Source organism: Pipra filicauda, unplaced genomic scaffold (genome assembly GCF_003945595.2).
Source record: "Pipra filicauda isolate LSUMZ 115617 unplaced genomic scaffold, ASM394559v2 scaffold73_size2923735_pilon, whole genome shotgun sequence".
NCBI lineage: Eukaryota > Metazoa > Chordata > Aves > Passeriformes > Pipridae > Pipra > Pipra filicauda.
Window position 1 is genome coordinate 1,299,502 of NW_024104909.1, and position 21,778 is coordinate 1,321,279.

At 40.1% G+C, this 21,778-nt stretch overlaps 1 protein-coding gene across 9 annotated transcripts in view; it reads left to right on the top strand.

The window, feature by feature from the left end:
* Positions 1–17,769, top strand: part of KATNIP (katanin interacting protein) — a 56,058-nt gene extending 38,289 nt beyond the window's left edge. For 8 of the 9 annotated variants that reach the window (XM_027750887.2, XM_027750886.2, XM_039389564.1 and 5 more), the window contains 10 exons: positions 798–975; positions 3,131–3,296; positions 7,201–7,358; positions 7,678–7,742; positions 8,105–8,215; positions 10,029–10,168; positions 13,045–13,146; positions 13,810–13,970; positions 16,185–16,273; positions 17,532–17,769. In XM_027750887.2, the coding sequence (XP_027606688.1) occupies positions 798–975; positions 3,131–3,296; positions 7,201–7,358; positions 7,678–7,742; positions 8,105–8,215; positions 10,029–10,168; positions 13,045–13,146; positions 13,810–13,970; positions 16,185–16,273; positions 17,532–17,587 (1,226 nt within the window). In that variant the 3' untranslated portion in view covers positions 17,588–17,769. Of the gene's footprint in view, positions 1–797; positions 976–3,130; positions 3,297–6,370; positions 6,646–7,200; positions 7,359–7,677; positions 7,743–8,104; positions 8,216–10,028; positions 10,169–13,044; positions 13,147–13,809; positions 13,971–16,184; positions 16,274–17,531 lie in introns of those variants that run through there. The other variant, XM_039389567.1, reaches the window with a different exon arrangement.
* The last annotated feature ends 4,009 nt before the right edge of the window (positions 17,770–21,778 follow it).

The window sequence follows — 21,778 nt, forward strand, 5'->3', positions numbered from 1 at the left end:
CTATCCAACCTGATTAGTTGTGGATTTCTGTAGTGTGTGAAATGAAAGATATCTTTAATTTACAGTGATGGATTTTTTTGTGGAACCTGATCAGACTGAAATATTACTTGTTATATCTGTGTATGCTATTTCTGTTTTTTTTCAGTAAGGCATAAAACAGGTGGATCTGAGGATACATATACAACCTTTTGTTTGTTCAGTTTTTCTTTCCTATTTATTTTCCAGAGATACAGGCTAATCATTAATTAATAATATTAATATTGCTGCTTTTCACTGATGCTGTCCCATTAAAATACTTCCATGTGTCCAGTTCTGATGTGAAGGTAGTATCTTAAAAACATTAGCAAAGCAAATTTGTGTTTTGCTTTAACTCCGAGTTGGTGTTCTCCAGCAATTTATGGGATTAAGAGAGGCTGGATTTATATGAACATATATAGTCATTTAGCTGGTGAAAGATGATGGATAGACTTCAGACTAATCTGTCTTCTCTGTGTCTGCATAATCACAAAATCTGTCATGTAACTGCTTAAATGTGTCACTGAGCTGCTGTCAGTCTGCAATCACAGTAATGAGACACTTGGTAATGTGCTTGATCAGGAGCTGGGTGGTTAAAAGTGAACAAGGTGTTGGCAGCCCACTACAGGGCTAATACAGGCCAGGAAATATCCAAATCCAGCACATAAAGGGATTTAATCTCTACAAAATATACATGCTGCTAACCATTGGGACTTGCATGCATGTTTATATTGGCTCCTTACTTCAAACTAGATAAATTATATGCATGTTCTTTTATGCAGGCCTGCAGCTGAATTTTACCATGACCTGGGGAGACTCCCATTACCTCGGACTGACAGGACTTGAGGTGATAGGAAAGAATGGTCAAGCACTAAAAATCAGCACAGAACAGATTTCTGCTTCACCCCAAGACTTAAACGATCTTCCAGAGTACACAGGAGATTCCAGAACGTTGGAAAAGTAAGTAGAGGAAAGACTTGGATGCATTTTACATCAGATTTGATAAAGTGACAGAATTATATAAGCTTCTATTATGCTAACACATGGTAATGCAAATATGATTTTCATCCCATCACTGCTCATTCTTGGAATTCACAAGCTGCCCAGGAACAGCTTGTTGTAGAAACATGAATGAGATGTTTCCAAAAGTTGGTGTTTGAGTTAGGAGATGGTAACAGGCCTGGTTGGTATTTCTGCCAAGGACTTTCCAGGAAGAAATGTGGGTGTTCTGAAGCATCTGTCTGTGCATATTCACTGATATTTATGCAGGATTTCTGGATAACTTCAAGGAAAATTTTCAACTTAGCAAACAGTGAGGATGTATTTGGGAATTGCACAAATAGGTGCCATTCTTTTGGCGATTTTTGCAGCTTTTTTTTTTGTAATTTTAATGAAGTTTTATTCATTGACAAGTATATTTCCTCAAATTAACTTGTACTTCCTAAATGGCAGCAGTATAGAAATCACAAGCTGTAGATCTGGAGAGGACTTGGCATTTGGTTGTTATTGAAGCTGCATCCTGTTGTTTCTGAGTCATATCTCCATTTTAAAGGGTATTTTCAGTTGCAGTCCTCTGCTCTGGCATGTTTATGGTCTGTGACTGGGTTTATGAATTAGGACTTTTCAAAGTCTCTGTAGAGTCTTCCTTAGAATTTTGTATTTATTTACATGTGCACTAACTCTGTTATTTGTAATTTCTGCTAATCTGACTAATGCAGATATCAAATTTACTTGTATATAATTACTTGTTTCTTCTGCCTATTTCTGTGAAAATCTCATCTGTAGGCACTAAGATCTAAGAAATTTTCCCTGATGTATTTTAGGAATTTTATTTATGGTGCCTTTTCCTTGCCAGCTTTCCTACTGTTTTTTGGCCTGTGCACATGCATTTAACCTTCCAGAGTTTACAATCCTATCAATTTAGGGGTTTTTTTGATCATTAATTTTGTTGAAAGATGGCTTTTAATAAATTTGTTTATCCTGCTACTGAGCCAGGCTGCCTTTGAGTTTGCAAGTCCTCCCCCTTTCTGATGTCTTTCTTAGTAAGCAAGATGCATTTTTAAATCTTTCTTTTACATACTGGATTGTTTTGCTTAAGAACTTCTTTGGGCACAAGAAATAGAGTCTTTTTTGGCTTTTGGTATTTCTGGAAGCATGTTGAATTTGAGTACACTACAGTGCTCTTCAGCTGTGGCATTTGGAATAAGTCCTGTGTGCTCTTCAAGTCAAGAATTATGTCTTCTCTCATGGACTCCCTAATCAGCTCTTCTGTGAAAGAGTCATTATTCAAATCTTTTTCTTTAAGGAACTGCCAAGTCTGGCACTCATTCTTCCATTAAACTTTTAAATAAATATTAAGTATATAGTTACTTTTTTGGGCAGTGTACCAAAGTAATTACAGTGGACAATTAATTCATATTTGTTACTCCATCTTTGTGTGCCGTAGTTTGCAGTAGGAGAATATAAAGTCAGGATTCCAAAATGAGGAAATAACAGATTTAACTTTATCTAGCCAGCCTGAAGTCTGTGCTGTTATGGAAAGACATTGTCCTGCTGGTAGGAAGCTTTCTAAAAAAAGTAGGGATGTGGCTGACTGTGGGCATGAAGAAGGACACGAGCAAACTCTGGCTCTGCTCAGGGTTATCCAGCTGCCATCCAGTTCCTTGTTGGATTCAGTAGAGTTGTGTTGGCATAGTAACACACTGCAGAGTGCCAGACAGACTAGTGTAGGCATGGAACTATATTAATAAATTACATTGTGGCTGGGCCTTAGAGCTTTGCCTTCAGCCACTTTGGTACAAAGGTAGTTGAGCTTTCCTCTGCCCACCCCTGTTCACACAGGGAAAACCTATGGATTTTGCTGGTTTTCCTCAAACAGACCCAGCTAAAGAAAATACTGGTTTTTCTCCCCCCACTAATTCTCCCCCCATTAATTCAATAATTGCTTGTTATTTTTGATGGTTTCTGTGCTTTTTAATTCATGTACATGGGCACAAGAAGCCCTGGAAGCTGAAAGGGGCACCTAGAATGAATTGAACATCTACTAAAGTCACTGCTTTCCATGAGAGAAACCAGCTTCTCCCTTCTTGCAACTAATGGATTTTTCTCTTTGTAGGTTAATAGATGGGACTAATATCACAGTAGAGGATGACCATATGTGGCTCATTCCTTTCTCTTTTGGAGAAGATCATCTGCTCACAATCCATTTTGATAAAATTGAAAGTATCGCAGGGCTTCGCTTTTGGAACTATAATAAATCTCCAGAGGATACCTACAGAGGGGTAAGTAAAAGAAAAGGAGCACTGCCAGCAAAAATATACAGCAGTGCATTGGAAAATTGGTACTATGATGAATGAATATAGCTGCCTTAATGGAACACCATAAATCTCTCTAGATTGTCTGAGTCTGAATTTTGTGGCAGGTATAATGCATTCCTGTCTCCACAAACAGCACACATTGAAAAAAAAGCCAGAGATACTTTAAAGAAATCTTCAAAGCTGATTTTTCTAAGAGACACATACAATACCACATATTATTTTCAAGATATATGAGTCTCAAGAGGTATCCTCTCAATAGCTAATATTTAGACCTATCATACGATCCTGTGTTTCCTGGAATACAGGGAATGATATAAGAGGGAAACTTTTCCCATAGAAATTCTGTTTAGTTAAGTTTCAGAAGGCCATTCAATACTGCCTTTTCCAAGAAGCAAGAAGAGTCACTTGAACCCTTAACTGGGAAAGCTGATATCTTTAAACAGTTTGCTAAAATAGTTTAGCTAAAAACGTATAACATACCTCCTCTCTTCTTCTTCCAGATTTGTTTGGTTTATATTTGTTTTTTTCATACTGAATTATTGGAATTGACTGGCAATTGGCACCTTTTGGAGATAATTTTACACCTTGTTGGCAATCTGAGTTTGGCTGTCCCTCATTTCCCTGCTGTATTTGCACTTGAAATGATAATGAAACAGTAGCTGCTGTTCACTGCACAGAAAGTTTATGGATCCATTTGTTTCCAGACCTCCCCTTTTGCACAGAACTGTTGCATTCTTGATGTCCAAATTCAGTCAATAGATAAGAAGAAAAACGTTGATTTGTATTAAACTGAGAGACAGGACAAAAAGGATCAGCAGAGTTCTGGGAAAAAAATCTACAACTGAAATTGGAGGCCTGGAACATTCATAGGATTGGGCAAGATAGTGGCAAAGTTACACAACTGTGTCTTTGTGTAAATTTACCTTTCAGGAATTGCTTTAATGTGAGCACTGCCTGGCATCTTTTACTATCAGCACGGGGGCTCTTGGTGCTAAAGACTCCCAGAAGGCCAGAGCATAAGATCTTTCAATTCAAGCACAATTGATCTGGAGATTCCAACATATGGCACCTCATTTTGTGCCACGTTGCATTAACCCAGCATGTTTGACACATGGGAGGGTTCTGGAGCATTTTGAGCTTCCCATCTCAATATACCCCCTGTATAAATTAGGGGGTTTGGTGACATTTGTGTCCTGATTTCAGCTGGGATAGAGTTAGTTTTCTTCCTGGGATCTGTGTTTTGGATTTAGGGTGAGAATAATGTTGAGAACACATTGATGTTGTTGCTGAGCAGTGCTTACTAAATCTCTAAAATCTAACATGGAATTTGGTCTTTGGAGGCCAAACCAAGAAGAAAAAGGAAGAAAGGTATATTTTCAGCAGTTTGCTTGGCTAGGTAGGAAAAAGAAGTGAGTGTGATACAGGTGCCCACCTGCAAGCCTACTGAAAGTCCCTTAACAGTTAGTGGGTACAATTAAAAGGAGTACAATCTAAAGTGGGTACAGTTTAAAAGGATAAAATAAATGCAGTGCTGTAAAAGGATAAAATAAATGATTTGGAAAACTGAAAATGCAAGATATTGGCTGGGTCACAGTAAAGAGGCTTTAGGCTGTAAACCTGGGGCATCATGACGTCTGTCTCTTGAAGTATTGCTGTTCCTTCTAAGAAAGAGTCCCTGGGCATGAGATATGATGATATTCTAGGCAGCTGCAGGCTGCTGGATTCTATTCACAGCTTTAGTGTGAGAGGGTAATGGCAGGGAACTGTCAGAATGAAGACTTGGGTGCTATTTCCAGCTCTGTGAAAAATCACCTTGTGAAAGCTTTGTTATGCCATTTGTAAAATGCAATATGTGACGGCTGAGTGCCTCCTCAGATGATGAGAATTACTTAGGAATGAGAGCTGGAAAGGGCACATAAATATGAGCAGCTGTGCTATAATAGGTAAGATTTCATCTCTGAGGCTCCAGACTTCCCATTCACGACGTGTGTCCGTTTGGGAAAGTGTATTTTAGTGGGTTTTTCACTTCCCCTCCTTATCCTGACAGACTTATTCAGCTCGAAAGTAGCACGCAGAGTTTCTGATATGAAAAGGATATTCCCTTTCTTTGCTCCCAAGTGTATTAAAGATGAGAGCAGAAATACTTATTTCTCCATGCTTTGTAGTCACACAAACATTCCTTCCTAATTAATCTTCAGGCTGTTTGGAAATGAACTGAGCACCTCCTCTAGTGTAGTAAAATACCCGAGGTTTTCAAACCAAGAAAAAAACCAAATCTTCCTGAAGATTAGTTTCTTTTGGGATGTTGCATGTAATTATAATTGGATAAAACATCCTTTACAAATGGAAAAAAGGTGAGAACTGTTATGAATATCAGGTCACTGATAATATACAGGACTAGCAGAATGCTCAGAATATGTTAAAATTCTTAGATAGACACCTGAAATATGAATTTTAACTATAAATATTACATATATATTTTTAATAGATCCTAATAATGAAAATATTTGCATACAAGCCTAAGTTAACCTCAAATTATCTTTTATATATTGAGCAGCATGAAATCTAAAGATAAGAAAACTTACCTTTAGACTAAATTAAGTTTTTTGCTAAATAAATGAATCTGTTTTGGTGCAGTCCGTTAATCAGCAGGCTTGAATTGTAGTGCCAGTTATAAGGGCACATTGTTACATTTTACAGGTGTTATTCCTTCCACACTGGTACTTGGTGAAAGATTTAGGGCAATAAATGCTGCTTATGATTAAGTTAAATTTAACATATTTCAGGGCAAGATGAAGTGATTAATTGTTGCTGCATGATTGAATTGTTCTGTCACTGGGATCGTGGACACAACACCAGATGGTGCTGATGGGGGAGGGTGAAGGGGCCAGGGCTCCTGCATCATTTGAATAAATATGACTGAATTATTCAGTTTAATCTTCAGAGCTTGTATAAGACGTGTTTGCATCTATGATGTGGACACAGCTCAATTCTTTCTGTCTGGTGCAGGTACCTTTTCTTTATTCATATGCCCTTAGGTTACACACAGCACTGCTTGGCAGATGAGTTTGCATGATCCTGGAAAAGTCCAAGTGCCACCTGCCACAAAGATGAATAGCCCTGGTGAAATACAGGTTTCTGTAAATGCAACAGAGCCACAAAAGGCTGCTCTGGAGAGAGCACCACGCTGTGGGATTTCTGGAAGGGTGGCTCCAGCCAGGGCTGAGCAATCAGGCCTAACCCAGCAGTGCATTCAGGTGCATGATGAGTCTACTGTCTCCTAAGATCACCTTTGTGACATGTGCTGGCTGAAAAGCTGAGTTTTTCCATTCTGATCACGTGTGTAAATGTTGCTGCAGGCTCAGGAATCAGAATTGTTTAGGTTGGAAAAGATTGAGGTCATAGAGTCCACCTGTAAATCCAGCACTGCCAAGGCCACCACTAAACCATGTCCCCAAGTGCTTCATCTACACATCTTTTAAATCCTACCAGGGATTGGGACTCCCTCACTTCCCTTGGTGGCCTGTTCCAGTCTGTGAAGGGAAGCTTTCAGTTCGCTGAGATCTAGTGAGATGCAGTGACTGAAGCATCTGTAAATACATTTTTTTTTTATATTTCCCCCCCCACATCCTCACCTCTCCCATCCCCATCAACGTCAGTGATGACACTGAATTGCACACTGAGGGTTGCCACTGGTACCTGCTGGCTTAGGCTTTCCTTTGCCAAAGGATGTCACACTACACAGGAATGAAATAAAAACAGCAAAATAACTGAAAGTGTTTCAGCCTCTGAAGTGAATGCAATTGTTTGCAATCTATTTTGATTTGTGTCATGTCATGTAAACTCATGTTCTGTTATTTTAAACAAGGCCAAGGTGGTCCACGTGTTGCTGGATGGGCACAGCATCTCCCCGCCGGAGGGGTTCCTCATCCGCAAGGGACCAGGAAATTGCCACTTTGACTTTGCCCAAGAGATTCTCTTTCTTGACTATCTGCAGCCCCAGCCAACTAATAAAGTGCACAGGAGGTAAAGTAGGATGTTTCTGTTATCTGAACCACATGATTTCTCTTCACTGTTTTCCTGTTCTCCCACGTTCTCTGTCAGCGCCAATTGTACGAGACACCTGGATGAAAATATGGAGCACTTAGAGCAGTGTTTAATTGGGTCTTAATTATAAACTGCTACCCAGATTTTATTGAGATCAGAGGACAGTCTAGTCCATAATTGCAGGTGGAGGGGCCAGGGAGGCTGTTTGTAGAGGCTTAGTCCTTTGGGTTTGTTCTCTTCTTTTCTGAATGAGCCAATGGTACATAAAAAACCTGTTTTGTCTTGTTTTTTTTGGCAGGACTGGGTCAAAGAGAATGGAACAAGCCAGCATGGACTATGAAGCACCCTTAATGCCATGTGGTTGTATCCTCCTCTGTCATTTTCTTACTTGTCATAGAGAATATTTTAAGAGTTATATACTATGGTTATGAGTCCTGAACTTTTTGAATCCAACAATTTCCAATGCTTTAAGAAGTTAACAGGATGCAAAGAACATGAGAAAGGCTTGCATTAAGTATGACTTAGGAATAAATAAATGGAACATAACATGTGAATGTGTGGCCTGTTTTCAGATACTCTGATAGCTTTTTCTCCTGAACTGCAAATAAGAGTGTTGGACATGGATATGTGGGCTGCACAATACTTTTTCAAACTGCAAATTAAATAGTCTGTTAGGACAAAGTAACAATACTGAAATTTTTCCTTAACAGCATTTTGCTTTTCAGTTGTTTTCCAGTTTCAGCTCCTGACAAGCTGGGGTGATCCATACTACATTGGTTTGAATGGACTGGAGTTGTTCAATGAACATGGAGACCAAATCTTACTAACTGAGAACAGTATCCTTTTCACACCAAGCACTTCTGTCCCTGTGGACACGCAGTTTGCTCCCTTCAGATTTTCATATGGCATCACTTGCTACTTCTTCCATTTCCAGTTTATCCTGTGTGATTAACTCTGCTTCTGTTTCTCTCTTTCTGTGTGATGAATATTGCTTCTGTATGTTTTTATGTATTCTATATAGTTTCAGAAAAGTATATACTTGGGATGCACCAGTAAAGCAGGATAAGGTTAGAGAAGGGAAGGCTTAAGAAGGACATGGTATTTTTTGCTGTTGACATTTATTTCTTCTGAGGAATGGAAGGACCAGAAAGTTTGCTGAGCTGTAAATTCACAAGAAAAGCTTGAGCTCGGTGCCTTTTTTGTGGAAGCTTTCACTGGGCCTCAGGAAAGGAATTTTTCATAGCTCTTGTTCTGGAGATTTAGGCTGTTCCAGAAACCTGATCCAGTCATGAAGATCAGGGCTGAGGGTTTGAATTTGATTTAATGTTCCCTGGATAACCAAAGAGGGAATGAAGGGCATGTTTGTGAGATTGGCAGTCATCAAGGTGACACTTCCATGCTCTGTCCCAGCATACAGTTCAGATACAATACCCAGCATACAATTCACATGGTTCACTTACATGGCAGAAACACTTCTTAGCCAACTAGAAAGAATAAATAGCACAAATGCTGCATGAATTGTATGTCTCTAAGGATCCTCATTGCCTAAGAAATAGGAGATACAGTGAAAAGGCAATAAAGGCTTTTTCCCAGTTTTTGTTTGTATCTTGTGTGATACACGATGGACTTGAAACATCTGTAATGGACAAGAAGCATTTTAAAATTGAAAAGTAACAAATTGGTTTTAAGAGCAAGGGATCTTTAACTTAGCTGGGATGGCTTTACAGTGCAAACCAGTGCCAGGTAAAGAACCCTCAGCTCGTTTTGATTGATCTCCTGCTCCTGCCTGTACAGTGGGGTTGATGGGATGTATTGGGATCCTAAAAAAGCATATTTGTCTTAGTGCAGTACTTAATGTGCTAATTCACTCCTGAGTCTGGAGCTTTTCTTAAACACTTGAGGCATTACTGTGTTATTCCTGAAATTCTTTATAAATACTTAGAGACTCAGGCCTTTTAGAAAGCAGGATAAAAGGGAAATTAATATCCCTCAAACTGGATTGCTCAGGATTTATAATGCTGAAGACAGTGCCATCCATCCACATTTCTTTGTCTTTAACATACATGTCTTTAACATACATATGTTTTTAACGTAAGTATTCTCTTACAGAGAAAATCTAGTTGCCTGTTCAGTGGGAGGTTTAATCTTTCCCTCTCAAAGAGCTGATAAAAGGTCTTATTAGACAGTTAGTGATTTTTACCACAAACCTTGAGAAACCCAAGCAAACCCTAGTCTGATGGCTACCTCCTGCAAGGATACTTACCTTGAGATAGGTTTGATATGAGGAGTTTTCACAAGCTTATCATAAAAAATGGGGCTTTGTCACCAAGGAGCTGAGATGTGCCTGTTCCTGATAACAGAACTTTATTGATGAAGTCATCAATTATATTTATGTATTTCAAATACGTATTTGAAAATAAACTAAATAGTAAATTTATTGCTATTTTAAAAATAAATTGGAGTGCCAGAGTCTTTAAGGATTGTCCTGCTTTTAAAAATGTGACCCCACACTACCTAGGTGAAGTACTTGGAGCACTGTTGTCACGGTGAATACTCATCCATGGGGTTGGGGACAGCAAGCATGAACCTTTAAATGTGGTGTTTCTGAAATGTTGCTCTCAGTTATTTTACACTTAAAGCTTTTCTCAGACATTGCTGCTTTTCCAGACAGTGTCAACATTTTGGAAGATGTGTCTGGAGACATCCGAACTCCAGACAAACTCATTGACAGAGTCAATGACACGACTGATGGCAGGCACATGTGGCTGGCACCAGTTCTGCCTGGCTTGGTACATTTTTCCCTTTCCATTCTGTTTTAGTGATGTGTGTGGCTGTAGCTGGAAGCATAGAGGGAAGGGGAAACATGCATAATTTATAGGTAAACTTGATATTAGTACCTGATATTAAATCACTGCTTTTTAGAAGAAGTGCTTTTTGTTCCAGCTTCTCTCCACTGCTCAGGCAGCAGCAGTAGAGGTTTCCCAGGTTTGTAATTCCTGTCTCCATGGTGCAACAGCAGAATTTCCAAGGCTGGTAGATGGTTTTTGAGTTATTATGATAAAGATAATGACAGAGGAGCTTAATGTGTGTATTTTGTGCAATAAACACCTTTCAAACTGGAGTGAACCGGGATCTTAAATTCATTTTTACGAAATGCAGTGAATGTTGTTCCAGCAGTAAGAATTATATTTAATCTCATTTCCTGTGTTGAATTCAAATCCATAGATTACGGATGGCAGACTTAAGTATTTCATGTCCTAAGGCCACAAGTGATTCAGCCCTTTTAGTAGTCCCATGTTTAGATATGGGATATCAAATGTCTAAACAGGAAAAGCAGATGAATTTCGATAAGTTCTGACCTTGTTTTGGGAGAGGACATTTTTTATGGGCCTGTTATGGACATCATTAAGCTGTGTTTATTTCTTAGGAGAGGATGGATTTGAAAACAGAACGAAATGTAAACCTGACGTGATACGTTATAACTGTGTTGGGAAAATCCTTACTCTGTTATTAACTGGAATTTTAAAAGCACGGAATTAAGCCAATTTTTATCATTATATGTTGTAATGCAGTGGGTGTAATAAGATAAAGTTTTTAAGTATACTTGGGAATAGTGACCCCTTGCATTTCTTAGGAAAGTGGAAGGTCTGTGTAGTGCTCGAGGGTCGTACTGTGTAGATCCCACATTCTGAATCCTGGTAATTTGCTGGGATGCTCAGATATCCATCCTAACGTGATGAATGATTGATTTGACAGCCAGCTGAGTTTGCTCCCGTCCTTACAAAAGCCACGCTTGCAGAGGCTGTTTCACTGGGGCAGAAGGGGAAATAGCAGTCCCTGGAGTTCTGGCAGAGGTGCCCACGCTGCTTTGTGTTGCTCTGTCTGACACCAAAGTACTGCAGAAGAACATAAAATACCAGTATAAAAGGGTAAATTGATAATGTGTGAAATGCAGGAGGCAGAAGCAGTTTAATGGCACTTTCTGTCCTTGAACTGTAGCAAATTACACCTTTTTAAGACCCACAGAGTACTTTTCTCTCCCTCATCTTCCCTGGGATGGTTGTTCAGCCAGGAAGTACAACTGGATTAAGCAATCAGGCTGTTGATGCTCAGCCTCTGTAGCTGGGCTGCTGAACCAAAGCCTGTGTGTCCTCACATCCTCAGTGCTGGGCTGCTCCAAAACACTCAGGCTGCCTGGAAAGCTGCATTAACTCTTTGCTATGTAGGAAGGCTCAAAAGCTTGAAGGAAATTTATGTTATAGCTTTTCTTTTCTAAATGTCTTTTTCTTTCTGATTCTATAGGTGTTTTTGCCTTTTGCAAGTTTGTTACTAATTAAGTAGAATTTGAATGCTTTGTTCCCCTGTTACTGATTGTCATTTTATTTATTTGTTTGAATGGATTTTTAAATCAAATTTATCATTTGCTGTGGGACTAACAATTGCTAGTGGGAGACAGCCCCAGTTGTGTTGTGGAAAATCATAGATACAAACATTCCTATTGATCCCATTTACCTTTCTTTCTTCAGTTAAAAAAAAAAAGGCATAATGATTTAATATATCTTATGATATCTCCTCTAATACATCAAAGGATTAAAACTTCAGAGGATGCTAAAGATGAAGCTTAAGATATGTTGATCCAAAGTTGATATAGTGGCTCATAAAAGGAATAGCATAGAATTAACTGTAACAGGCAAGATTGGTTTCCTAGAGGCTAATCTTTGGCTTTAGCATCTTGGCATTAGTGTCACTGAAAGTAAAGTGAATAATACATCAAGCAATAATTGTTTAGGAAGCATCTGGAGAATTATCTCTACATTCCGCTTAGTGTAACTCACACAAAAATTGCAAAATTTCTGGGAGAGCTTTCAAAGTCAGGGGATACGGGAGAAATTTTAGTCTTGCAAATAGAAAGGTGGATTCTATTCATATGTGGTAGAAAGAAATGGAATAGGGTAGAATAGAATTGTAGAATGGGCTGGAAGGGACCTTCAAGCCCATCTCAACCAACCCGCGGGCAGGGACACCTTTCCCTATCCCAGGTTGCTCCAAGCCCCGTCCAACCTGGCCTTGGACACTTCCAGGGCTGGGGCAGCCACAGCTTCTCTGGGCAACCTGTGCCAGGGCCTCCCCACCCTCACAGGGGGAATTTCTTCCCAGTATCCCATCTAACCCTACTCTCAGTTTGAAGCCATTCCCTCATGTCACTCCAGGCTGTTGTAAATAGTTTCTCTCCATCTTTCTCGTGGACTCCCTTCAGAACAGAATTAGAATAGAGTAGAATAGAATAGAACAGAGTAGAGTAGAGTAGAATAGAACACCCATTTGTCTTATCCTGAAGCACATGTCTGTGTTTGGTTGATGAAATACTCATTAAAAGGTTCTGTTTCCCCCCCCCCTCCAATTACCAGGCAGTCCAGGATGACCAGGATGGTCTAGATGTCACCTGCTGGCAATTTATACATCCTTTTGAGAGGGCAGCTGTGGGGTAGAAACCACATCTGTGAGTTAGCAGCAGGGATGATGCTGAACTTCAGTCCCTGGCACTGGTTACCTCACCTCCAGCTACATCTCTTTAAATACGAACCTCTTTTGATGCAACATGCGTGAGAATTTAATTTCTTGGGGGAATCTGTGCTGTTAGATATAAATTAATTCTCTTTTACAGGTGAATAGGGTGTATGTCATTTTTGATGTACCTACTACCGTGTCAATGATCAAGTTATGGAATTATGCCAAAACGCCTCAGAGAGGTGTGAAAGAGTTCGGGGTAAGTAAATTTTCTGTGCATTTTGTATGTTCTGGTGAATCAGCTGCTTGATTTCTGTATGGATTTTCACAGTTTACTGAAGTGTGATTCCATATAATCTCAAAGGATGGGATTCATCTCATTTAACTCTGCGTTTAGTGTTAAAATGACTAATCTATGCCAGTCATCTGTCCTCCTTTTTTTTTTTTGTCCAGGGAAAGAACACTTTATCTGATTTTTTTCTTAGATAATTGTCTTAAGATAGGATAATGCTTTTCTTTTTCCACTGACTGTAGAGCAGCCCTGGAAGACTAGTTTAAACTACAAACCCAAGTTTTAGACAGCTGAAGTGAGGTGAGATTCATTAATTCCTAGTTTTAAGAGTGATTCACTCCAGTGAATAGAATGGCAATTATGTAAAACATGAAATACATTTTTAATTACCTTCTTGAAAGCTGCATTAAAAAACATCAGCGAGAGCATAAAAACTTGGAGGGAGGGGGAACCCCCAAACCCCAGCAGCGAATAGAAATGGAAGTTTTTAAGGAGCAAAAGCTAAATTAAGGAGCAGATTTGTGTAACAAATAGGGCAAAATAATTTCTAGTTAATTGCTAGAGACAATAGCTGAAAGCAATGGTTGGTTTCCAGGTGGTGTTTTTGTTTGTTTTGTTAAATATCTGTAGCTTCTGGTGGATGACTTGCTGGTGTACAATGGGATTCTGGAGATGGTGAGCCATGTGGTGTCAGGAATCCTCCCAACCTGTGACCCAGTGGTCCCATATCACACCATCCTCTTCACAGATGATGAGAAGATTTGCCATCAGGAGAAGAGAACTGTTATTAGGTATGTGAGTGGATCTTGAATCTCATTTTTAAACAATGTGTGCATGTGACTGATGTCAGCAATATGTGCATTGCTATAGAAAATTCCCTTCCAAAGTGCCTCACTTAATGAGAAATAAATAGGTTTTTAGATACAAAGACCAAATTACCAGCTTTATGTGCACTTACTGGGATTCATGATTTATATTTACATGTGTTTTCATGAAAGCCTATAAACACAGAAGAAAAAAGTTAAGCTTCCTCAGAGAAGGGATAATAAATCCCAATGATATCACATAGAGGAGGGAAAAAATAGAAAGTTAATGAAAAAGAACCAAGCATCAAAATTACAGAAAACAAAGTCCTCTGATTTGACACAGATGCTAATTAAGGAACCAGAATTCTACTATTTTATAAACATTCTAAAATAATGAACTTGCTAAAATGAGAAATGACTTGCATTTGGAGGAATGACACTTTGAAACCACTAAGTTGGCAATCTCACAGAGAATGTGATGAAATGCGGTGAAAAATGCACTTACATTTAGAAGGTTAGAATTGACAGGGTCTAAAAAACAGTCCCTGGCAAAGGAAAATAAAGATTGAAAGAATAATTTATTTTAAATGGGATTGAAAAGTGAAGAAGTGAAAGCTTATAGAAATGAACACTTTCTTACACGTTGGACAACTAACAAATAGAATGTCTTGCACACGCACCATTGGGGAAAAAAAAGGCAAGTTTTGCATGGAAAAATGGCACGTGATCCATTCAGAAGGATATTCAAATATTTAGAAATTAGCAGGAGGAACATAAGCTGTCCTGATTAGAAACAGAAGTTCACATTTGCCTGCAGGGTTTGTTTTCCTGGGTTTCTCTAAAGCATTGGCTGTTGGCCACTGGAACTGTCAGATGTTAAATAAATTACTGTTGTTTGGTTGTGTTGTGTGAGACATGTTTTTGTACAAGTGGCTGTGTTGTCGTGGTGAGATTTGGAGGTGAGCAATTTTTCAAGTGAAAACGTTACTGAAATGAGAACGTCTGGAGGAAATAAAAGTTTTGAGAAATTTTTCAATGGCATATAAAAAGGAGTAGGAGGGGAAATGAACCTTTACTTTCCTCAGCTCCAGGTCTTTCTGTGAGTAAAGTTATTTTCTTGGAAACAGAGAAGCAGCAGATCTTTTTCACATAACTTCCTTTGCACATGTTGTAAGACTTATATCCTTTGATTTGCTTTGAAGAGGAGTATCTTTTTGGGGTCACAAAACTGCATGGTCTGTTCTCCAGCTGAGAACATGCTGAGTCTGTTCTCTTCTAGGCTTCTGGGCAGGAGCTTTCTTGGTCTTTGTTCTTTGCCTGCTTTGCAATCTTCTTTCCTCTTACTTTTCACCTCCCACCCTACTAAAATATAGGGTACTTCAGCAGCTGGATAATATCCCTTCATTTTAAAAATAGTCTTGGGCTTTTATATGTTGTTACTTCTGACTGTGGCCTGTTCTCTTTCACATGTCACTGTTCAGTATTTTATGAACCCTGAACTTGAGTCTGATATTATCATCAACAGTGTAAGTTCTGATTTCCTTCAGTGTTGGCTCCCCTGCTTCACCCTGACAGTTTGGGAGACATTACGTTTTTCTCCAAAAATAGAAACCCATTTTGTGCAGTGTTTGTAGAGAAAAGAAAAATACACCTCTTTTGTTCCAAAGGTACAAATGTTTTGTTTTGTCTGTGAAAGGGAGATGTTATTAGTGATGTTTTCTTCACCTTTCCATTCAGCTCACATTTTTCCCTGTAATTTAATTTAATTTCACTTTGAGGTTATTACTTCTTTCCCCAAAAGAAATGGTTAAAATTTTGCAGCAAAGCAAAGCTTGTCACAGTAAATTAATTTTGTTTAGTTCAGAAAACTTTCAAATACTGCTATTCCAGTATTACAAAGCAGTGTGAAGTTCCATATAGGGATTTTTATACCCTGTATGTACAGCTCTGATTTAAAATCTCACTTTGGTTAATGTGGTTCAAGCTGTGTAGGCAAGGCTTGAAAATTGTAGAGTGAATATGATATTTATATTTGAATGTGTGCCTGAATGAATGTGTACTAATTAAAACTGGCAAGGAATCCTTCAGGTGGGTGCAGACAGAAAGTTGTGCTTTTTGGTAACTTTTTCCATAAAAAACCCTCATAACTTTTCCTAATGTTGATTGTTTTGGCTGTTGTACTGATTTGCATCTCTTCAGCAATCATGTGGGAGACCAGGATGTCCGAATGATGAATGAAAATGAGATTGTCACAAACAGCAAAAAGAAGCAAGTTGTGGCTGATCCAGGTAAGTTCTGTCTTCCACAGTTTTCTTCTGATCACTTCCTACAGACACAGTGTGGATAATGAACATTTTTAGAGACCTAAACTGGGAAAACTGGGGAGTCTTACACCTCTTACATGTATTTAGCTCTACTTTTTCTACCATAGAAACTACGAATTTCATAATCTGGTGGATTTTTATTCTATATCTAAATCTGAAAGGGGATGATACAGATCAAAGACATGTTTGGCTTTTACCAACCCAGATGGGAAAGTCCTTAGGAAAGAAACTGACTGAAGATAAATTGAAAATTCATATTAATAGTGTAGGTTCATAGATAGCTTTTGGAATAATAGGCTCATTGGATCCCCACTGGTCTTCTAAGCAGCTTTAGAGATGATGCAGATGTGTCTGAATATCAGCTGCTTGTTACTCCTTGAGCAAATCCAAAATCATGATAAGTGTAACAAGGGGGAAAACATGTTGACTTTATTCCTCCCACTGTCTTTCTGGTTGGTCTTTTCTCTTTGAAAGTGATAATTAAAAAGACAACCCCTATTTTTTTCCCCAAGGAGAAAGAGTAGATTTTATTTATAGTCATTCATTGTAAATTACTCAGAATAGCTCCCTAAATACATAACAAATTCTCACCCAAGCTGGTATATTCATGATTGGTTTTCTCTCCTGAGCATGACACTTTCTCCAATTAGTTCTCCAGAAAGTGTTGCAGAAATTATTTGATGGCTTTTAATAACAGTTCTGTAGCAGAAGGATTTGAAAGGCCATTGCCTGTACAAAAACAGCTTGGAAGTTATTAGTATATTAGCACAGGCTGTGCCAAAAGTCTCCTGGACACCTCTGTACCTGTTGGAATGACATCCTGGGTTGCAGAGCAGAGATGGCCAGGAGAACAGCTCTCATTGCCATGGCCATCACATCTATTGTCCAGTGTGCTGGGATCAGCCACAGGGCTTGTTGATAACAGATTTGTGCAATGATTTGGGTTGGAGGAGACCTCAGATGGTCCCCTCCTGAGGGAGGGTCCAAACTTCTACTCAGGTCAGTGTCAACATTAAATTCAGACCAGATTCCACAGGAAAGCAAATCCGTGGGACTGGTAAAAAGTGGCAACCCTCACTGTCAGTGTAAGAAACATCACTGAGAAGAACAGCTCAGCTTTCCTTCTGGGATGGAAAGAGAAATGGGCATTTTTCTTCCTCACTCTGTGGCTTCACTGTTAGTGTGAAGTGCAGTCCTAAACCAGCTCCATTTTCCCTCACAGCCTTGCGTCCAAAAACCTGCATGTGTGAGAAAGGGCTGCAGAGGAGGAAAAGATAACAAGGGAAGTCCTGGATGCATCCAGCCCTGAATAACTGCAGTCCAGATCTCCAAGATGTGCATCATCCAAATGGAAGATTTTCTACGTCTGCTGTTGCTGAACCACCTCCTGTCTTATGAGGGGCAGTTTTATTTGCCACAGGAAATTTTCTGCAGAATGAAATCTAAAGCATGAATTTATTTTCCTGGGGGTTCTTTGTCATGATCTGTCTGATTTTTTTTCCCCTCATCTCTTAATTGAAAATCCAGGGAGGAAGGAACATAAAGGAGAGAGTGAGAACTTTACTGCTGACAACTGTTCCTGCCAAGTACTGAGAACTTGGGTGAAGCAGGATGGTTTTATAACCACAGGTTTTTCAGATTGTATTCAAGCTTTCTAGCTGGATGATCACAAAGATCCTCACTAGAAGGAACTGTTGCTTTATTTCTGATGCCTGTAAACAGTTCTCTGGGAAATGCACTTATTAGAGGAAATAACTCTTTACCTGTCTGTCTCTGGGCTGCCACTGCGTGTTTTGATGCCGTGGCTCTCAGCAGGAGCTGACACTGTTTCTGACACCTGGAGAGGTTCCCCTGGGCTTGCAGAAGTGTGATGGATGCTTTTAGGAAATGGAGATCAGGAAGAAGGTTTATCAAGGTTTAGCAAGTGCATTTCAGCTGTCATTTCTTTCATGTTTTGCAGTGAAATAATAATTCCTTTCATTACTTCACTACCATGAAAAAAGCAAATGAGGTGTTTTGCCTGGAGTGCCATTGACAGGCACTCTACACATTCTTCAGAGTCCTCCTGCTGCAGAGCAATGTTCTTTTCTCCTATTTTGCCTGCTCTTGTTTATATGAACAAGGAGGCCGTACTTCTGTGCTGCACTATCCACATCTGTTGCCAGCAACATATTGTCACTTCTGAGAAATGGTAAATGCATTTTAAGTAGCAGAAGGTAAGGAGCAGAGTGCATTTTTACACAAAAAATACCCTGCTATGTAGTCACCGGAACAAAAACTCTAACCAGATAAATATGCTGCAGGATTTGCTATGCAAATGTACTTTTCACTGAAAATTTGGTGTTTGTGACAACCTGAATAAGTTTCCTCCATAGTAGATTCTTCCTTTCTCATTTAGAACTCGCTCATTCTAACCCAAGCCAGTTGATGATTCCATGATTGTTTCCAGAGAGAACTGAACTCTGAAGCCAGGATGTGCTTTTAGACATAAAACAAAGTTACTGTTGCAGCTGTTGCTGTAGAATCAAACTGTTCTGCTTCCCTTTCTGTCCTAAGTCAGGAGTGTAATATTTTGTATATTTGCTTATTAAAACTTCACTGCTGTTGGCTAAGCTGAAAAGACACGAGATAGCAATGCAGTTCCCAAATTTCTATGTATTGATGGACCAACAAAATGTATTTTGTACTAAATACAAACCACTTTGTTTCTAAATGTAAAATAGTGTGTGAGAGTACATTGCACTTTTTTCAAGGGCTCTTCCCAATCTTCACTGACAAAAGAACCCTTTTGTTCTGAGAACTTTCCCCATAATGTGTTTCATGGTGTAGCTCTACCAAGAACCACGTTCTAATTTTTGCTCCAAATCACAGAACAGGCAACTCCAAAATGAAAACCAGGAGGAGCTGAAAGGAGGGATATTGTGAGGGCTCAGAACAGATATAAATGTCTGTATTTGGAAGAGGAGAGGCTATAGCAAGGTTTTGAAGACTTGAGGCACAACCACAGATTTGTCATGCAGGCAATCTCTGAATGGGATGTCACACTGTTTGTTCTTCTAAGCAAATTGCATTGAATGGGCAGAGAAATGAAATCTGCTGTGTTTCCTGGCACAGAACAGCATCCTTATTATTGATCTGAAAAGGTATGAGGGGGAGAGGACTTCCTATGCTCATCTGTCTTCTCTGTATTTGTCTGGAGCCTCTCCAGTCCTGTGTGATGGACTAATGATTTTTCAGTCCTAATCCTCTGAGGTAACTCCAGGTTTTGTCAATTATTGCAAAATGCTTGGTCAAGCTCAGATGGGTCACAGCTCCCTCTGGCTGTTGTTTCCCTGTCACCAGCTCTTCCTCAGCAGCCAGTTGGTAACTGCAGCCAGCTTTCACACCTTTTGCCCCTGGAAATCTGTGTCCAGAGCAGCTGCTCTGGCATGAAGTTTAACGGCTTCAACCTTCTGCCATCCTCTCCTCACGGCCCTTGTACCCACTGAAGAGATTCCCCACAATTGCCACACTGTGGAAAGAGCGTGAAAGTCTTTAAAGTACTTCAAACCAGTTGTTAAGTTGTGGAACATCCTCCCCTGCAGTGTCTGTGCCTGCAGGAAGGGTTTGCCAGGCTGCTGTCTGCTCTGGGATGACACTCACCACCAAGGCATGGCCTAATGGAGGCCTTGATTCCAGCCAGGCATTTATGGAAAGTAGCATAATGACTAGAAAATACTTCACTCATCCCTGTGGGGTAGGAGATGTCAGCATTTGCCCTCCTAATTGGACCTGAGATGTAATGACCCTTTCTATAACCAAAAATAATTAAGTACCGTAGTCAGCCCTATACACTCAAACAGAGGCACTTGACTCATTTCCTCAGTGAATCAGGGTTAAGGAAAAGGGTTTATTCCATTTTTCACCTTTTTTTAACTGACTGCTCACAAGTACATTCATGCCAGACTGGCATTTACAGGGGGGACAAGAGTAAACATGCAGTGAAGGAGATCCCCACGGAGCACTTCAGTCAATGCCAGGCACAGTTTTAGCAGGAGTAATTCAGGGAGAATGTGCCCAGTGACATCATTTGACATTGTCAGAAGCATGGCAAATGAAAAGGAAGGAATGAATTCTTGCTGAAGGCCTTGATGTAAATTATTAAACTTTCACTCAGTTCCAATTTCTGGGCCACTCAAAAACGTTTATACCATAGTTGCTCACCTTTACCTGTTGTGATTTGGTTTAAAGGGCATGGATCAAGATAACAGAAATGAGTTTGTTTGTCCCACAGTGACACTGAGAAGGGCAGGGGATAAAGAAATAATCTGTGAGGAAGTACATGTCAGGCTGCCTATTTTTTGATCTAGAAAAAGATATTTTTATCAGTCTTCACAGTGTAATCTGAAAGCTGGGATGCCTGGGAAGGCCTGCAACTTTTCAATTTCTGCTTTTTTGTACTTTAATCCAGAAGCATTTAAACAGCAGGGAGAAGCACCTGTCAGTGGACAAGCAGTGGTGCAGTGTAAAAGCAGTGGTGCAGTGTAAAAGGCAGCATAGAAGACATGGAAGTTTGTGTAGTCCTGAGTCAGGAGACTCATCCATGAACCCCTAAGAGCCACATGAGGAGCTGCATGGAGCAGTTAAATTAAACTGAGCCCTTCTCATGGCTTAGACAGGACTGGGACATAAACTGCACTACAGAATCCCACTGAGGTGATGCTGTTTTCTATAAGATGTCCTGGTCCTGCTGGACTTTCACCATGTTCCTGGTGTGTAGGTCATTCCCTGTCGTGGTGTCCAGTCCTACCATTCCAGGGATGAATGCCAGGCTGGGAAAACCTGCAGGAGCCTGGCAGTGCCCAAGAGTGACTGGGTGTTGTGAGACTGGACAGAGATCTTGTACTCCAGGTAACAAACACACTGGAATGGGCAGAGACAGGACTTGCTGCCACTGAGGGTGTGAGGGGGAGAGCAGTGTGGGAGGGAGGTGGAATGTTGAGTCTTTAAACTTCCTTGAGTTTCCAGAAAAACCTCACTTCCCAGGTAAGAGCAGACATGAAGGGCTGTATTGACATCTGAGTTCTGCCACCTGCAGGAGACAAAGTCTACTTTGCCTTTGATCTGCAAGACAGAAGCTTTTCCCATTCCCTCCTGCTCTCTGCTCCTGCTGTCCTCACTGCTGGATCACCCCTGCTCCAGCCTGGGGGATGCAGTGAGTGATTAGAGTCCAAACCAGCACATGGCTGAGGGGTGCCTTAGGCTGCCCTCTGTGTTCTGGGGCTGCTGATCTGGGAGGCTGAGCTCTAACAGGAGCTGCTCTTATGGCAAACGTCACTGAAGGAGCCAAATCTCTTCCAATATTCCTCAGAAAATGTAAAGTCCAGCACACACCACCTGGCAGTGGCTTCACCAGTACTGCAGGCACTGCAACTGGGCACTCGGCAGCACCTGGGGCACCTTCCTGTGTTCCCTTTTAGCTTTTTCCCC